This window comes from Pithys albifrons, chromosome 1 (genome assembly GCF_047495875.1).
Source record: "Pithys albifrons albifrons isolate INPA30051 chromosome 1, PitAlb_v1, whole genome shotgun sequence".
In the NCBI taxonomy this organism is placed as follows: domain Eukaryota; kingdom Metazoa; phylum Chordata; class Aves; order Passeriformes; family Thamnophilidae; genus Pithys; species Pithys albifrons.
In genome coordinates this window covers 70277386-70294638 of record NC_092458.1, presented here as the reverse complement: position 1 = coordinate 70294638, position 17253 = coordinate 70277386, and the positions used below count along the sequence as shown (strand labels likewise).

The following is a 17253-nucleotide window of genomic DNA, read 5'->3' as shown; positions in this document are numbered from 1 at the left end:
TGATGGCTTATTGCATTACGTGGGTCTCCACAAATGCAGTTTTGCTTACAACATTTGCAGGATTAGAGCCCAAAATAATAGCCGTCTGAGTCTATATTTTCAAGCAAAGGTATTTCTAACCTTGTTAGCAGACTTTCCTCCCTTGTTCACATCTGCCTGAGAGTATCCATTCTGCTTCATACAGAGCTAAAAGCCTGTTATGCTGATAATACTTGGGAACAGCTTAGTGCACTGGACAGTGTTTATTTACATTTTTCAGAAATGTGAGTGACTTAGGAGCACCAGCACCTCTAGGAAGCATAATTAAGCAGAACAGGATCTGAAACTCCAATGCTGGCCAGTATTAACTGTAGCTGGGGAAGGCTTTTGGAAACAGAACGCTAAGGAAACAATCACTGAAATTCCAGAAGCATTGTATGCATGCACACACTCAGATGTGTCTAGTTTAGTCCTGCCATTCTTACTTTCTCTATAACACTGCTGATAAAATACAAAAAATCTTGGTCTTATCCAGTGGCTTGCTCCCCTCCTTCCCTTCCTCCCAACCCTTATACCTATTACCCCAAAGAGCTCTCTTGACCTTGCACTGTTAATTGCATGCCATTAGCTGAAAGCACCATCCTACTTATAGATGAAGAGACTACAACTAGCAATTCTTGTTTGAATATTACTAAAATTTACAAAAGTCCACAGGATGATGCCAAGCAGCATGAATTATGCCACCCAAAGGAGAGGAAAAAGATTTGCAGTGGCATCACTGGGACTTTTGCTTCAGCAAAAGCTTGTAGAACTGACACATAAAAAAATTACACAGAATATAAATTGAATTTATGACATAACAAATAATATTTAATAGATAGCATTGAATGCATACACATCAATACCAGTGCTGTAACCACAAAACAGAACTTGTAAAATTAGCAGCAGTTTTTTGCAAGTACAAAAATACACATTTTTTTCAGAACATATATAATAGCAAAATTGAACAGGATATATTATACAAACTCAAAGCATTTAGATAATGCATTACTTTAATATATTATATGATGTATGACACAGACAGTGAGATCATCGAGTGCACTCTCAGCAAGTTTGCAGATAACACGAAGCTGAGAGGAGCAGTTGACACAACAGAAGGACAGGATCCCATCCAGAGGGGCCTGGATAAGCTCAAAAAGAGGGTCCATAGGAATCTCATGAGGTTTAACAAGTCTAAGGGCAAGGTACTGCACCTTGCCCCGGATCGGGACAATCCCAGATATGGGTACAGACTGGGAGAACTCTTTGAGAGCAGCCGTGTGGAGAAGACCTTGGGGATGCTGGTGGATGAGAGGCTGGACATGAGGTGACAATGTGCACTCTCAGCCCAGAAAGCCAGTTGTGTCCTGGGCTGCATCAAAAGCAGCATGGCCAGCAGGTTGAGGAAGGGGATTGTGCCCATCTATTCCACTCTGGTGAAACCCCACCTGGAGCACTGGATCCAGCTCTGGGGTCCCCAGCACAGGAAAGACATGGATCAGTTAGGAGGGGCCCAGAGGAGGGCCACAAAGAATATTAGAGGAAAGGAACACCTCTTCTGTGAGAAAATGCTGACAGAGTTGGTGTTGTTAAGACTGAAGAAGAGAAGGCTTCAGGAAGACCTCACTTCAGCCTTCCAGTACCTTAAGGGGGCTTATAAAAAGATGGAGAGATGACTTTTTATATGGGAAGATAGTGATGGGACAAGGGGCAATGGTTTTAAACTGAAAAAGTGCAGATTTAGATTAGATATTAGGAAGAAATTCTTTACTCAGAGAGTGGGGAAGCACTGGAACAGGTTGACCCAAGAAGCTGTGGCTGCCCCATCCCTGGAAGGGTTAAAGACCAGGCTGGATGGGGCTCTGAGCAACCTGGTCCCACGGAAGGTGTCCCTGCCCATAGCAGAGGTGTTGGAACTACATGACCTTTAAGATCCCTTCCAACCCAAACCATTCCACAATTCTGTGATTCTTCTATGTTTTAGATGCTGCATAATAAAATTACATGTGTTCTGCTTGCAATAATACACAATGCCATTTACAGCAATGTTAAGAAACTATCCACAACTTAAACATGAACAGAACAGCCAACAAAGCACAATAAATGAAACACACAGAGTTGCAAGGTGTTAGTTACAAGCTTCTGCGTTTCTCTTTAAATATTTTGAACTTACTTTTTTCTTTCCTTTGCAGTGTGAAAGGAATAACTACACCTATCAAACATACCGTATAAACATACAGAAAACAACACACTCCTTGGAGGACAATGAAAGTAATATTTATCAGTTTCAGAACAGTAGTATAATACCACAGTTATGGAATCTATGCTGACTTTGCACACTACATCAAAAGCACAAAGGACTGGGACTTACATCTGCAAGGCTCAACACTCGAGTGGTCAAGGGGAGAGGCCCAGCAGGCACCCCACTGCCATGGCAGGGTCAGAGAACGGGGCACTGGCCTAAGTCACCTCCTGGGTCCCTTCCAGATTTTCAGGAGATTTCCATTTGCTTGCTTTTTAGCAATTTTTATTATTCTTACAATGTTCTTGCAAAGCTTTATGTCAGAACATTACTCAAAAAGTTTCCTAAAACAAGAAAACTTGTGAGTCTGGGGACTGCTCAATTAAATTTGAACAACCTGGATGTTAAACTTAAAATGAACACACATTAACACCAAAGGCATTTTCTTTATGGTGTTTATTTTAAGCACTAAGATTCCTCTGCAAAAAAGCTTTGGTCAGTCTCTTTAAACTTTGAATTGCTGTAATATTTTTCTAGACCACCTCTTTCATCATGATGACTGTCTCTTTCTGTGACTTTCAGAGGCAATGGTTGAATTTTAGATTTAATCAAATAGCCCTGAACTCCATCAGTAGGTTTCAGGGGTGCTGGCCTGCTGTTGGGTTCCACCAAGCCCCCCTCAGACAAAGTGTCAGACGCAGGTTGTGGAGATGGTGGTGCCTTGGTGGGCATAACCAAATAGTCACCAGCCACAGCAGCAGCAGTGTCTTCATGTTTCTTTAGCGACTGAAAAGTGCTGTCAAAAGGGCAGGAGATTTCGCTTAGAGTAAACAGAGTCTGGTCTGAAAAGTGAGAGAAAGCACTGTCCATAGAGCAAATTGATGACACAGAGGGAGATGTTGCAGAAGAAGACTGGCTAGAAGAGCTAAATCCTGAGCAAATATTTAATCCCTCTGGCGTTGGAGGCAGGAGACAATGGGAAACATCTTTCCTTTCAATGTTTTGGTTTGTGTTGTCACTTTTACCAACATTAATCCCTATAATAAAGCTCTGATTGCTCAGCTTTTGCCTCTCCATCTGCAACGACTGAAGCTGACAGAGATAGTCTTCATCTTCCTGAGACAGGACAACATCACAGCTGGCTTTGCGTGTTGCCTTCTCAAGACCATCATCAATGTGGACAAAACTGGAGGCAAGGAGGGCAACTGCAGGCTCTGAGGAGCGCCTGTGCCTCCTCAAAGGTTTGAGAGCACCTGAGGTAGCTGCCAAGGAGAAACCCAGTGCACCAGAGCACAGAGACTCATTCTCTGAGTTTTCTTGTGATGAAAACTTCAGGTGCTTGTCAACAGAAATTGCCAACTGCTTCGATTTGGCCTCGCTCTGTATTTCATCCACCTCTGTCTGCTCCGAATCACCATCGCTCAGAGTGAAGACAGACTCCCTGCTTCTGTTATCCTGATCACGGGTTCTAATCCAGTCACTAGAAGAAGAATCAGCTTCATCATTCGCCTCATTTTCCAGGCTGTCATAGGAAGAATCATTCTGATGGAGAGAAGCAACATCTGCAAGAACAAATGAAGTGTTAACACACCAGTGACTGAACCACCCCATAGACAAGCAGCTCTTTTTTTTTTTTTTGGCAAGTGTCCCTTACTTTCAGGAGCATTTGCACTTCAAACATTCTTTACGCAGAAATACCAATAATTTCAGAAAAAAGTACTGTCTAATTTTGAAATGGAAAAGCTCTAGTGAGTGCTAAGCTGCAATTCAGTCAAGAAATACAGGATAACGGCACAAATAAGGGTTAGGGGTTTTTTTTGCTGTGCTTTTATTGGTTTGGTTTGTTTGTTCTAAGTGGGGAACTTTAGTAGCAGATAATCTAGCTGTAAACAATTACATATGTACATATATTTAACTGGCAAATTATTGATTTTTTCTTTTCATTACTGAATATTGAAAACAACATTTAACCTTTCTTTACTTCTTTCAGACAAATGAAGAAAACACGGCATACTTCGTATTTCTGTGGTGTTCCAGAAAATACAATATTTTTAAGAGCAACACTGTGAAGTTTTAGTCTGAGTTTAAACAGTCACCTCACTTCCACTGAGCAGTGCACACCTGGGTCCTATCTTGTATCTGCGATAATTGGAATTACATTAAGTCTCTTTTGCTCCAGGCCAGTCTAACCTGAGTTATCTCACATTTTCAGCAGACACATTTCACACATGGGCAGTCACACACACACCTCAGTGCGTGCCTCAAAACTTGTTCAGCTGCCATAACCTATCGTGGATCTGAGCTCTCAGTCCCAGCACATCCCAGCACAGTAGATCCCATGTACTTCACTCCTGGGGAGGGGGCAAGCCAAATATCACTGGATTTCACCAAATCTCATGGGAGGCAGAGCATAAGGAGCTCAGAACAGCCATGCCGATGCAAGTGCCATTACCCCTTTCAGCATAGGCCGGCTGTGACAAAATTTATTTTACAAAAATGCTGCTTTTGAAATATTTTAAGGAAAGACACAAAACTTCAGTCAAAATCAGTGCTGTCACAGAGCTGGAGAGAAAAAGAGCATTAATGATAATCCAAAAAGTTCTGTCAACTAGTCTGTCAGACAATTTCAGTCATCAGTTCCATGACTTTTCTGTGCTAGTAGCAAAATCTGGATGTCCCATTGAAATTCTGGAGATCTCTGGAGATCTCTCTCTTTTGATAGTAAAGAATAGATATTTTCAGTCCTAATATAATGGTGTGACATGACAGCTGTATTATAACCATTGTTGGTCACTGCCTTCCTGATATTCTGGAGGCTGAGGCAAAAGTTCTAGACTTAAGATGAACCTTTCTCCAGACTTTTTCATTTTTTAACTTTGTTTCCCCTTCCTTCTTTTTTTACCATAGTGGCTCAGATGACTGGTAGAGGAGCAAGAGAATATTTGTGAGAGCATTTTGTAATATGGCCCAGGTCTGTGGTAAGTTGAATCAGTTTTTATGACCAATCCTTTGGGCAGAGCAAAGAGAACAGCAGTATCTGGGAACACCACATGGAGAGGGAACAGCATTCTTCCATGGAATATACTGATCTTTTTTCTGGCTGAGTTTAGCCATCTTAAGGGGATCAAAACATCCATCTATATTACCTGAGCTGTTCTCTCTCTTGCATGTCATCAGTATTTCTCCAAAGAGGGAGGTAATTTCATCTCCAAAAATCCTGCAGCAATTCTCAATGAGGAACTGTACCAGACTAGAAATCTGCAACAAAGCAATGAGAGAGAGATGTCTTGTCAGATTTTCTATTACTGGACTTAGAGCAAGCTCACCACAGAGACGAGAAACAGGAGCAGGAACTACTCTCTCAGTCTCCTGGACCCAGATAAAATATCCTGGTATACACCATTGTGCACATCTTTTCCATTTCTACTCTCTCCTGTTCCGAGGTCACCACAACCACAGATCTTTCTGAGAGGGAAGCACTTTGCTAATGCACTGGGTATTGCTTTATGATCTCCCCCCACTTCTTCCAGGTAGATTGTGAGAATGGATAGATGAATGTTCCTGGAGCCCTGAAAAGAGGACAAATCCTGACCTGAAGAGGTACTGACTGTTTCCACATTTGTAACCAACAGCCTGGTTGAACAGGAAGAAGGTTGTTTGTTTTCTTACTGCACTTAAATGTCTCTTACCTTTTTTATAAATTCACTTTCTATATCAGGAGTGGAGGATACAGGAGGCCAGAGCAGGCTAGGTGCAATGCAAACAGCCAGATTAAATGCATTCATCTGGTTCTCTTCAGATCTCATTTCTATACTGTGCAGCACGCCAAAGATGTAACGTAAGAGAACAACATTAGCTCTGGGGAGCTGCTCTATTAACCTGAAAACACAAATGTAATTCTTCAAGTTAGTGACCATTTTTCATAGATACACACAAGTCAAGGTAAGGGAAATACAGAAATAGGGTAACTTGGTCCACTGATTAAAGCAGGGAGTGTGTCAAAGAGGTGTTCTTGCTCAGCTGCTTTCCCTCACTGTGTCTCTGAACAGTTTTCTGGTACGACAGCAAACACTGTAACACATAATTAAAATTATGCTCTGTCCAACTAATGAACCAAGTACAATGTATGCTATGAAACTGCACTTCACCCAAGTTGCCTGATAATTTACTGTTCACTTAACCAAACAGTTCAGCTGTCTCTCCATGCCATCTAGTTGCCTTAAGTATGTATGTGTGTAAGCACGTGTGAGGTCAGCCAGTGTACAAAGCTCTGCTGCCCATGACATAAACTTTGCCTACTTTCTGTTTTATAGCACCTGCAAGGATGGAGGCTTCCCTTGTCACTATGCTCCAGCATTTCATTCACAATTCCACCTTGGCTTCAGAATTGTTACTAAAATTTGAGATGAATGAGGGGAACTGTATGAGGAACTGACTTCAGCTTCACTTTCACCCAGGACTCCAAAGTTCCCTGCAGGTGGTTTTGGATTTGACATCAGGCAGAAATTCAGATCTTGGACAGTATATTTACAAATAATATAAGTTGGTTTGTTTTTTTCATGAAAGGATATTAAATTTATTTACTGATATCCACAAAAGGCAGAAAAGTGGGACAAAGGAGAGTCAGAAAATTCTCTCATACAAACAATTGCTTAAGTATATATACATATTTGAATGTTCTGTCATATATAAAGATACTTTTAGCATCTATTTAAAAAAAAATTAATTGCAAGTTGAATATTTGTGATTCTGCATTCTGGGATATGCATTTATAGGAAAAAAAGGCAGAGAATATAAGTAACTCTACCTTTGTATGCTTTTTATCTTCTCTTCATTATTTCCTTGCTCCAGCACAGAGACCCACTTATCACAGAGCTGGGATGACAAAATGCTGCCTGGGATGTTGCGAAGAAAATCCTTATCAAGAGAAAAAAAGAACAAAACACATGAACAGCTGTTCTGGAGCACGTGAGGGAGTAGGAATAAAATACACAGATAAAAGAGGATGTAGCTGTGGAACGGCACTCATTGACAAGCATATTATTATACACAGCAACCAGAAGCAGAAGAAAATCATCCGAGATAAAGAAGTACTTTAGATTATCCTTAAAGTGAATATTTTCTTGCCCTTTCCTTACCCTTTTCTGTCAAAATAGGGGTATTTGGATGTTTCATCTGAGACTGCTGAACTAAAACATCTGCAGTGAGACCAGGTATTTTGATGTTGCATGATGTCTGTCTTCACTCATCACTTAATTTCATCTGTAGTCCCTGTTTCTTCTCCTTAACTGACAAGCTCCAATACGTCCAGACCATAAGCACTCCAAGGCATCCCTACCTTCCTTGCCCTAATCAATCCTTTTTGGTAATGGAGTACTTACGCTAGTCATGGATAGTCTTGCTGCTCCTCTTCCTAATAGCTCAACCACTGTCAGGGCACTGTTGCAGCTTAGGAAGAAACCCAAATCCCAGCTTCCCAAACAAGCTAGGGTAAGGAAAGCTCCTGATACCAAAGGGTTTTAGATTTTTTGATTTTTTCATTTTTACAGATTTTAGAAGTACTTGTAACTGTAGTAAAATGTAGATTTAGTGCGCTAATATGTCTAACAGCTTAAGTTCAATGTTTATACATGCCAACCTATCCCACATATCAGTAGCTCAAATTCTTTTAGTTGTTTAGACTCTTTCCAAGGTAAAAAACTTAAGACTATCAGAAAGGCCTGCAGAATGAGACATAAACACGAGCCACCAACCTTGTGTCTAAAAACACTGGAAAAGCTCCAAGAGCCCTATGTGTGCTGAGGAAGACAAAAATGAAGAACAGAGGGTCCCACTGACCCCAGACTCAAATCCTAAGGGGGTGAGATCAAGGCTGGATCGAGAGATGTGTGAACTGGGGATTGGGTAGACCATATTATACAAACCATTGAAACCAGTGTTCAGGGGTGTGTTGATATGTATTCCTGTGGGCCCTCGGCCTGATATTAAAGGACTCACTTTTATCTTATCCCACACTAACTTGGCTCAGAGTCCTGTTTTGTTGGGGTCTCTCACGGCATCACTATGACGCTTTTTTGCACAAGGAACATTGGTTTTAACATACAAGATTGAAAGAAAACATAATGCATGGAAAAAAATCTAAATGTTTATGGCAACACTGTAAACTGACCAAGGTTTGTAGTGTAGGGTATTACTGAGACATGAGGAAACAGGTCTGCAAACATGCATTTTTAGTATTTCGTGTGCAGAGATAAAGAGAGTAACAGAACCAGGTTGTTACAGAGCCCTCGGGAAAGCCATCAGGAAAACAAGCTGGCTATTCTCTTCCTCATCCTAATTCAGTGGTAAACACCTTTGGAGATCCTCACAACATTATTGTGCCAGCCCATTCTTCTTAATTCAGCCCACCAATTCCTCTTTGGGCATCTCCCTGCAGAAAAGCCCTGCTTGCCTGTGCACAGGATCTGTGCTGCTCTCAGCCAAAAAGGGAGAAAGGAACATTCTTCACATACCTTAAACAAAGATGCAGTCACAAATATGGATTCACATGCTAGGTCCACTTCAGTGCCTGAATCAAGCTTTTCCTTAAGCTCTTTGAAGGTTTTTGCACTTGCAGAGCGTCTGAAAATACCCTTGGTGGAAGGGCCCTCTTGGTAAAGAAGGGAAAGCATGTCCTAAAAAAATTAGAAGGTAGAGAGGATTTCTCATAAATACATTTTATTGTCCTGTGCCACTAAAATGTAGTTTTACCACTTTGGCCACAGATAAAAACCTTTGAGTCCTAAAAAAGTTCAGAAATCAAACACAAGTCAAGGCTCACCCTCCAAACCATGCCCAAACTGCACAGCAAAGCTGTGACCTGGGGCTTTCATTTTGGAAAATCTCAGAAATCCCGTGCTGCCACTGCTGAGCACTAACTTCCTGCAGGATCTTCCAGGACTTGTGCAAGTTTCAGTCAAGTCATTTAAATATATAAACATTGTGGTATGAGAAAAGGAGAGCGGTCTACTTAACTCAAAGCTCTGCATCTGGCAGTGGCCTCAGACAGACACCACTTTATAAGAAGACACAAGACCCTCACTACTCATCACTGTGGTCAATATTATCACTGACCAGAGAAAGACTTCTGTTCCACTGCTGATGTCTGAAAAAACATAGATTTTTATCTAAGGCAGAAATTGTTTTGTTTGTTAATATCTATCTGCACTTCTACAGCAGATCAGTGTCAGATTTTTACTCCCTTTGCTGCTCGTGAGTGGTTGTGTACTCCGCAAACAGCTCAGGGCTGTCAGAGGGATCACCTCTGGGGCAAGGTGTTCCTGCCTGGGAGGTCACCCAGAGGGGGCTAAAGCTCAGCTTACAGCTCCTCTGAAGCTAAAGAAGCTGCAAGAATTAAACAAGTAGGCAGCTTACTACATAAGATATTTAAAAGAAAAGGGAAAGCAAGCAGATTCCTGCCTAGCTTTTACAGTAATAGGAGCGACTCATTGCTTCTGCTAAATAAAAGAGGAAAACAAGCAGAATAGGAAATGCTGAAACTTCTTCTGGGGTAATATGCACATGATATTTGCCAGATGCTTATTTCTCTGCAGTCTCCTGTGGGTCATCTCCCAGACATTCCAGTCACCTCTTGCAGGCCTGCTCCAAGCGATACAGAACTTGTCATGTTTATCTCTTCCACAGGAGAAACACATGCAGACCTTCTCTGGTATTATGTGTATGCACACAGTGGTCTGAAGACCAAGTTATCAAAAGAGATGGCAAGAAAAGGGACACTGGGGGAGAGTCTATCATCATTAAAGTGAATTACTGAACAGTAATGGCTAAGAAGTGGGGTCTGGGGACTTTCCTAGTCTGGGCTGTAAGGTAGGTCTTCTTGACATACAGCAGTGCAAGTAAGTCTAATTGAAACTATTATTTTTACTTTTCTTCTTTAATGTTTCTTTCTCATTCTTCCAGATGTTGAAGGCTGAGAATTCATGTAAGTGCAAATACTCTCATGGCAGCAGGACTTGTGTCAGCATTTTCATTTTCTTTGCAGGAATTTAGAGCTCTGCCGTCAAAACAGGCTGAGTCCCACACAACAGGATATTAGCACGTGAACAAACACTTTGCAAATGTATTTTGCACAAAATATCTACAAGATAAAGGTGGGAAGTTTGTGTTAAAGTAGCAAACCCAGACAAAATTACAGGAATGAAGTTAATGGTACAAGACAATTTAGTGTGGCAGTGGCTAAAAGAGCACCCTTCAGCTGTGAAAGTAGCCTCTGAAGCAGAGATATCAAACACACCTGCAACATTCATCTGTAATACTTTCCTTCTCTTGCAGGTAAATCCCACACAGTCCCCAGTATTCCATTCTCCATAGATGATGTGTGAGTTCAGAATTAAATTACATTTTGTGGCATAAATGCAATGTTTAAGATTCAAAGCATGAAGTCTACCAAGCTATGATTCTATTCTTAGTAACTCTTGGGATTTTTTTCAGATAAAAATTTACTAATATTTATGTTTTGGAGCAGTTTCTGATATGCAGCATTGGCTCATCTCTTAAACACAGAGCATGAGGGATCAGATATTCATATTCTTACAGTCCATCTCTGGAGGGCTTTTTTAAAATAACCTAAATTATAAAAATGCACACTTCTCCCTCAAAAGAAAATAACAAACCCACACTATTCAAAGACCTGAAAAGTCCTTATATGATTCACTATTCAGGCAGTGATAAAGCAGCACATCAAGGACAAGCTTAGTAGACAAAACATCTCTTCTTGTAAACTGGTGTAGCCCCACTGATTTCAGTGGGGCTCTGGCAAAGTTTTCTAGCCAAAAGTCGGGCCATTAGGATGCAGGGCCCAATCCTGCGAGGCTCACTCCAACTCTGTAAATACTTTGACTGCTGCACTGATAACAGGGCAGCCCTCAGTTCTGACCAAAAATGCCACTTATATGTCTTAGTTATGCCTAGGAATGGGCTCTCGGACAACCTTTTTCATGTTCCTAGACTGGTTTTGAGAGCACCCACAGCACCAGAGGTCTCTCAAGACAGGATGAAAAGAGGCTCTGTAGCCTCTGCATTTCCACCTGTTTTTGCAGTGGTGCTGTCGGATCACAAATGAGGACTCAGAGTGCTTCTCTGCCCTGGAATGCCCTCAAGAAAGGCTCTGAAACTGCCTAGGTATGGGCAGGTGGTAATTTTATGCACGCGTAGGCTGTCTATATGGGACAGTAGATGACACATTTATGGATTTGGGGATTTTATAGAGATCTTGGGAGTGGTTTAAAAAGTATATGTGAACGTGGCATTTATTTACACTGCATAAGTGAGGATTAGGGAACCAGCCTTATAACAGGGGCTATAAAGAAGAAACAGCCCAGAGCAGCAGACTGATCACATATATTTCTCAAGATGTTTTAAACTAAGCCTGACCACAGCATATATTAAAAACCAAAGTTCTCACTGAGAACCACAAATGAGGTTTCCTTTTGGAAACCTTTCTGCTTTCTTTCTTGGGTAATTTCAATATCCGATTTACAAACATGTTCTCATTTACTACACAAAGAAATTCCACCACTGTAAGACTCAACCATGAGTCTGGGACTCACCAAAAGAGGTTTGGGCAGGTTGTCATCCTCACAGATGGCTGTTAGCAGGAGGCCAAAGAGCTTCCCAGGAGCAGCAGATGTTGTGGAGACGGGTGCATTGTCCAAGTGAGTGCCTGGGCCACGCCAAAAAGCCCAGTTTATGATAGATCTTTTCCTTTTAAATGACTTTTGGCTTAAGTCTGGGGAAAGAGAAAGGTGTTTATTAGAAAAAATGCATTTCAATTCTAGTTCCAGTATTTGGTTTTTGGTGGTTGCTATGGTTTCCAAGGAAAAAATGTCATGAACTCAATCAACTACTTGGCATGCAACTAAGCCTAATCCACCATGCACATACCTGTGTGTGTGCGTGTGTGTGTGTGGAGAATGTGTTGCCTTACTCATGCCCTGAAGAGGATACAGGATCTGCACTGCAGTGCTGGACCAGTGTCAGCACTTACCACCAAGTGCAGGGTGGCAAACCTCAGCCTGCTGACTTCACACAGAACTGGACTCTGATAAGTAACTCATTTTCCACCCACAGGAGCAAACCCTCGGACCTTCTTTGGAAAAGAAGGTGTCCACTGTCCTCATCTTGGCTTGCTGTCCAGAGACATCCTAGTTCCCCTGGCAATGACGGAGAGCACCCACTCTCCCCACAAGTAACACCAGCAAATAAACTAATGGAGTGAGATGTTTTCAGATCAGGAAAAAACACTGTTTCTGCTGTCTTATCTGCAACACGAGAGTATCATTACTGTCCTCATTCCAAGTGTCTGCTGATCATGGCGCAGAGACAGTGCTTGTTTTTTAATCAATGCCTTCCAGATGGCATTTCAGCATGCTGCCGAATCACTGATGGGCTCTGTTTGTCTTAATTTTAGCATATTTCATGAGATATCAAAAGACCACCACTAACTGAAGCTCTTATTCTCTTATTTGCTGTGTACAAAGAAGGAAATACTGGTATTGGGATACAAAAAGGTATTTTTTTCATATGACCTTTCTCAACATCAGACAGTGTAAAGTCTCCTAACAGCGCAGGCTACTGCTAAGGAGGGAGGAGGCAGGGACAGTTTATGATAGAAACGCTAACTGGGAAAGACTTATTCTGATATATTTTTCCTTTTCAAGGTGTACTCAAAACGAACCAGCACTGATTTAGTTGCTTGCCTCCCCTATACACTTTTTTGTTAGGTCATTCTTCCACCTGGTCAAACATTTTACTCTCTGCTGTGGTGGAGGGCAGAAGCAAGGCTTGCAAAACAATATCAGATTTTCCTTTCTGATACTTTATTCTCTCCCATACTTTTTATAACTGTTTTTTTAACTCAGAGAGGGATTTTCATTATACGCCATTCCATTCCAGATCATGTTCCCTTTGGGAATGGGTGGAAGTCTTTTCATTAGATGCTTACAGGGTGAAAAGTTACAGTTTAATTCAAAATGTGAACATATGAATGTGGAAGCCTGATGAAAAATCCTTTTCATAAAATATAATGAGGATATACATTTTAAGAAGTGTAAGTCTGGCAGTGTCTAAGGCTTTAGTCGATACGTCATGTTTTGGGAGAACATAACTAACCTGTAACTTTCAAAACAACATTTTTTTCTTTCAGATGAGCTGAAATAAGGTTTGCTTCACTTGGAGTTATAGTCACATGATGGCAAATATACACAAGTGTTTTTTTCTATCAATTTTGTAGGTCTCGGTGGAAGTAGAAATTAAGAAAAGATGCTATTTTGGAGAACAAAGAATGGCAGAAGTGGACAAAAAAGGGGTATTAAAATTAGGAACTCTTCTTAGTCTCTAACTTTTTGGTCGCCTCTTAAAAGCCATGTCTCAAACTGACAGTGTGAGCAAGGGGTAATTGTAACTAACTGCAGCTATCTTTGAGGACAGGAAGGAAATCTTAACCAGTGTTCTTCAACATACCAGGGCAGAAACCAAAAACTGATGTACAGCAATGAAATGCCATGTCTCTTAAAAACCTAACATTCACTGAACAACAGGAAAACTCATCCTTTTTGGATTTCTTTTTCAAAGGGGTTGAGAAGTCTTAAGTGAAAGAGTAGCCAAGACAGGCACTAATTATTGCTCTGCTGAAGTACTTCCTTACAAAAACCTCAGGATCCTGCTCTGGTGGATTATTCTAGGCCAGAATCAGAAAAAAGGCAATACTGATTTGATGGAAGACTTTGCTCAGAGCTCACAGCAGCCATCTCTTCTGCTCATATTTTACATGAAGGGAATTTCCATTCATAGATAGTGTCCCAGTCATTGAAGTGGCATTTCCTCTTCTTGAAACTATTCAGAAACTTCTAAATAAAACTTCAGATCTAGTTAACAGTGTAGCATCTTTTCTGATCAAACCCTTAACTGTCAAACAGTTTTCAAAGACCTCCTTTCTGTATTGAGACTAATTTGTTGAAACTTTGTTTTCTAACAGACAATTAAATAATAATTTGGATTACAGAGTAGCCACTGGCAGCAGTTTCAAATTAAACTTTAAGCAAATAAGTATGATACTTTTTAGACATTTGCCCATGAGCATTACTTAATGGCTATGTTTAACAAGTAGATGACCATTCTGGTTACACATGGAAAGGCTACACAGGAGAGGTGACAAACACTTCAGTTCTTCCACACAATAAATTCTCCTATACTTTTTTTAACCATCCTGCCAGGACAGCTAATGCAACTACACCACCACAGCTGGTGTCCACACAGCTATTTATTTGACATGACAGCCAGTTGTCAGTCATGCCTGCCTGTCAGCACAGACACTGCTGCCTAACCCTGGCACACACTGGTGAAGCTGGGCAGCTGCTCCTCGCTGCCTGCAGAAAGCACAGCATGCCCAGCATAGTGGTATCAATGCAGGGAAGAGATGGGAGGCAGAACAGTACAGCAAGTGGCAGTGAAATGTGGGGTTACAGACGCCACTCTCTGTAAATCTGCCCTGTATGTGACAGTGTGCTTAGCAGTTAACCAACAACACACACATTTTGGCTTGCTGATCTGAATCTGAGCCTAAAGGCAGATCAGAGCCTTGCCTTGCACACAGGTAACTTTTGCCACTTTTCAAGACCGAAATAGGTGAGAAGGAGCTAGGAAGAGCACAATAAACAGTGCTGTATGTGAGATAACCTGCTCTGCTAGCAGTCAGACTATACATCACTTTAAAAGGTTTTGTCTGATGAAAGAAGAAAAGGTGAATTGACTAAAAGCCTTTCTCCCATCCAGTGCAATCCCTCTGCATGACCTGCAGGCTGCCCTAGGTTTCTGCTGCCCCAAGACAGCCTCACCTCCTCTCCTGCAGCTTGCACAGCACTGATGATAACACATCTGCATTAGAACTCTACAGGCCTGATTTGCATTTCTATTTTCTGTTGCCAGTCAACATCAGCTGCCAAAGCAGGCTCTGTAAACCTAATTACACCCTTTGCTAGATTGCCTCATTCTTGAAACATGCCATGAAGTAATATGTGATACAAATTACTGTGAAGGTGGAGGGATGAAGGCATGTGGAAAGGAAATTAATATATATAAAATGTAATCAATTTCCAGAATATTTTACAATAGACACTAGTATACCTTCCCTATATTTACTGTCTAAAAACATTACAAATGGATTTTATTAATATACTGTGGGAGATCTTAGCTACTGGGGAATGCATAAGCTAACACTGTGCATGTTATTTTTTATGATACAGTCATTAATGGTGAAGTAGGGCAGAGCTCCTAAATGAACTGATTATGTCAGTGTGTTAAGCACATTTAAAACACACCATGGGATGTATCCTTGCCCTAAGTCTAATGCTCCAATCCTGTAAAGATCTCCTTATTTCTTTTATCATGAGCAGTGCACAGTCATTGTGTTGTTGACAACAGAGTGCACAACAGAGAGCAGGTGCTCATATTTTTGCAAGATCAAGGCCAAAGGCAGAATAAAACATTTTCTTCATTTTGCTCAAAGAGTACTGGAATAAAGAAGTTCTATCCGCTCACCTCATCTAGGTACTCAAGTACATGTCTAGACTTTGCCACTTGAGGGTCCCAGTGAGGTAGTGTATAGTCCTAAGTACCTTATTGAGATAAAGGATGATGCCAAATGTTGCATGGGAATTCTGTGGCGAAGCGAAGTCTTGACTCCTGAACCACAAAACCCCTCTGCCTTGCTGCAGAGCATAGCAAGAGCTACAGAGAGAAGCTCAGCTAATAGACTGACAAAAAATTGCAGGGGAGGGATTCTGTCTTTCTTTTGCTGGTTTTAGAACAATCATTTGACAGGCAGCTTGTCAAAATGTAACTTACAAAGACGACACATATACAACAGCACACTCAGACTGGGGAGAGCTACATTGCAAAACCCCTGTGAGGCTGGAAGGTACAACTGCATGTTCCTCTTCACTTTTCACTACCCCCATCCCAGCACATTGGCTTTTTGTCGCAGAGCCAGAGAGGTAGCCAGGCTGCGGGTGAATGTTGCTGGGGTGAGCAGGACAACATACCGTTCAGCTGCTGGCACACAGCCACTTGGCTTGGCTTCAGCACAAACTGGCACTGCAGCTCCTGGGGCAGCTGCTCCGTCAGAAAAGACTCCTGAAGCTGCCTGGGGCAGGCACAGTGCTTTGATCCATGGGGCATAGCATCGCGAATGTGGCTCATTTTAATTCCAAAGGGATATTCATGTCCTGTTCAAAGAGAAAACATAATAATCTGTGTTGGATTGACTGGAGACTTGCAAAACTCCACTTGCCCTGGATGGAAGCAGATTTTGCTTGCTGGCCTGCAGCACTTTCAGTAATCTACAAATTGACACTTTTCTCCATATTTACACAGGCACAAATAATACATTGGCAGATAGGGAGGTGTAGATGTAAAAGTAAATTCAGACCTCTTACAGCTGTATCACATAAAAGTCCATCAGAAAAATATAAAAGAGTATTTCTGAATTCAGCGTTTATTATTGCTACTGTTTTCCTTATAGCACTGCAAGTTTAGGTATCGATTGCTCATATCATTCTAGAGAGAAATGAGATTTTGGGAACAGTCATTTTTGCTAAGCATGTAAAACCCCAAAAATCCAGTGTGAAAATGATCTTCCCCTCTTCTCCATGTTAAGTGTAAGAACCACCAACTCAGTCAAACGAGACACAATTATGGTTCCTGTCTGAGACTGAAACAGGAAGGAAACGTTAATCACAAGGCTAATGCAAATGAGCTACGCTTGGCTTTAACCAGCATCTTTGGGGACTACACAGATGCAATTCATTTCTGGAGGAGCTTTCAAAAATGCCACCGGAAAGATGTTTTTCAGACTTGTCTAAAGACCTGGCAAATGAAATATATTAAATATGGATGCAATGCTAAGATGTTTTAGTTAGCTTGCAGTTAGACTTGAA

The 17253-nt window shown here is 41.3% G+C and overlaps 1 protein-coding gene across 2 annotated transcripts in view; it reads right to left on the bottom strand.

Annotated features, from left to right (window-relative positions):
• Positions 1–833: 833 nt before the first annotated feature.
• ARHGAP20 (Rho GTPase activating protein 20) overlaps positions 834–17253 on the bottom strand; it is a 68458-nt gene continuing 52038 nt past the window's right edge. For both annotated transcript variants that reach the window (XM_071571293.1, XM_071571302.1), the window contains exons 9-15: positions 16360–16542; positions 11869–12047; positions 8773–8934; positions 7068–7177; positions 5950–6139; positions 5407–5518; positions 834–3822 (exon numbers count right to left, since the gene is read on the bottom strand). In XM_071571293.1, the coding sequence (XP_071427394.1) occupies positions 2729–3822; positions 5407–5518; positions 5950–6139; positions 7068–7177; positions 8773–8934; positions 11869–12047; positions 16360–16542 (2030 nt within the window). In that variant the 3' untranslated portion in view covers positions 834–2728. The remainder of the gene's footprint in view (positions 3823–5406; positions 5519–5949; positions 6140–7067; positions 7178–8772; positions 8935–11868; positions 12048–16359; positions 16543–17253) is intronic.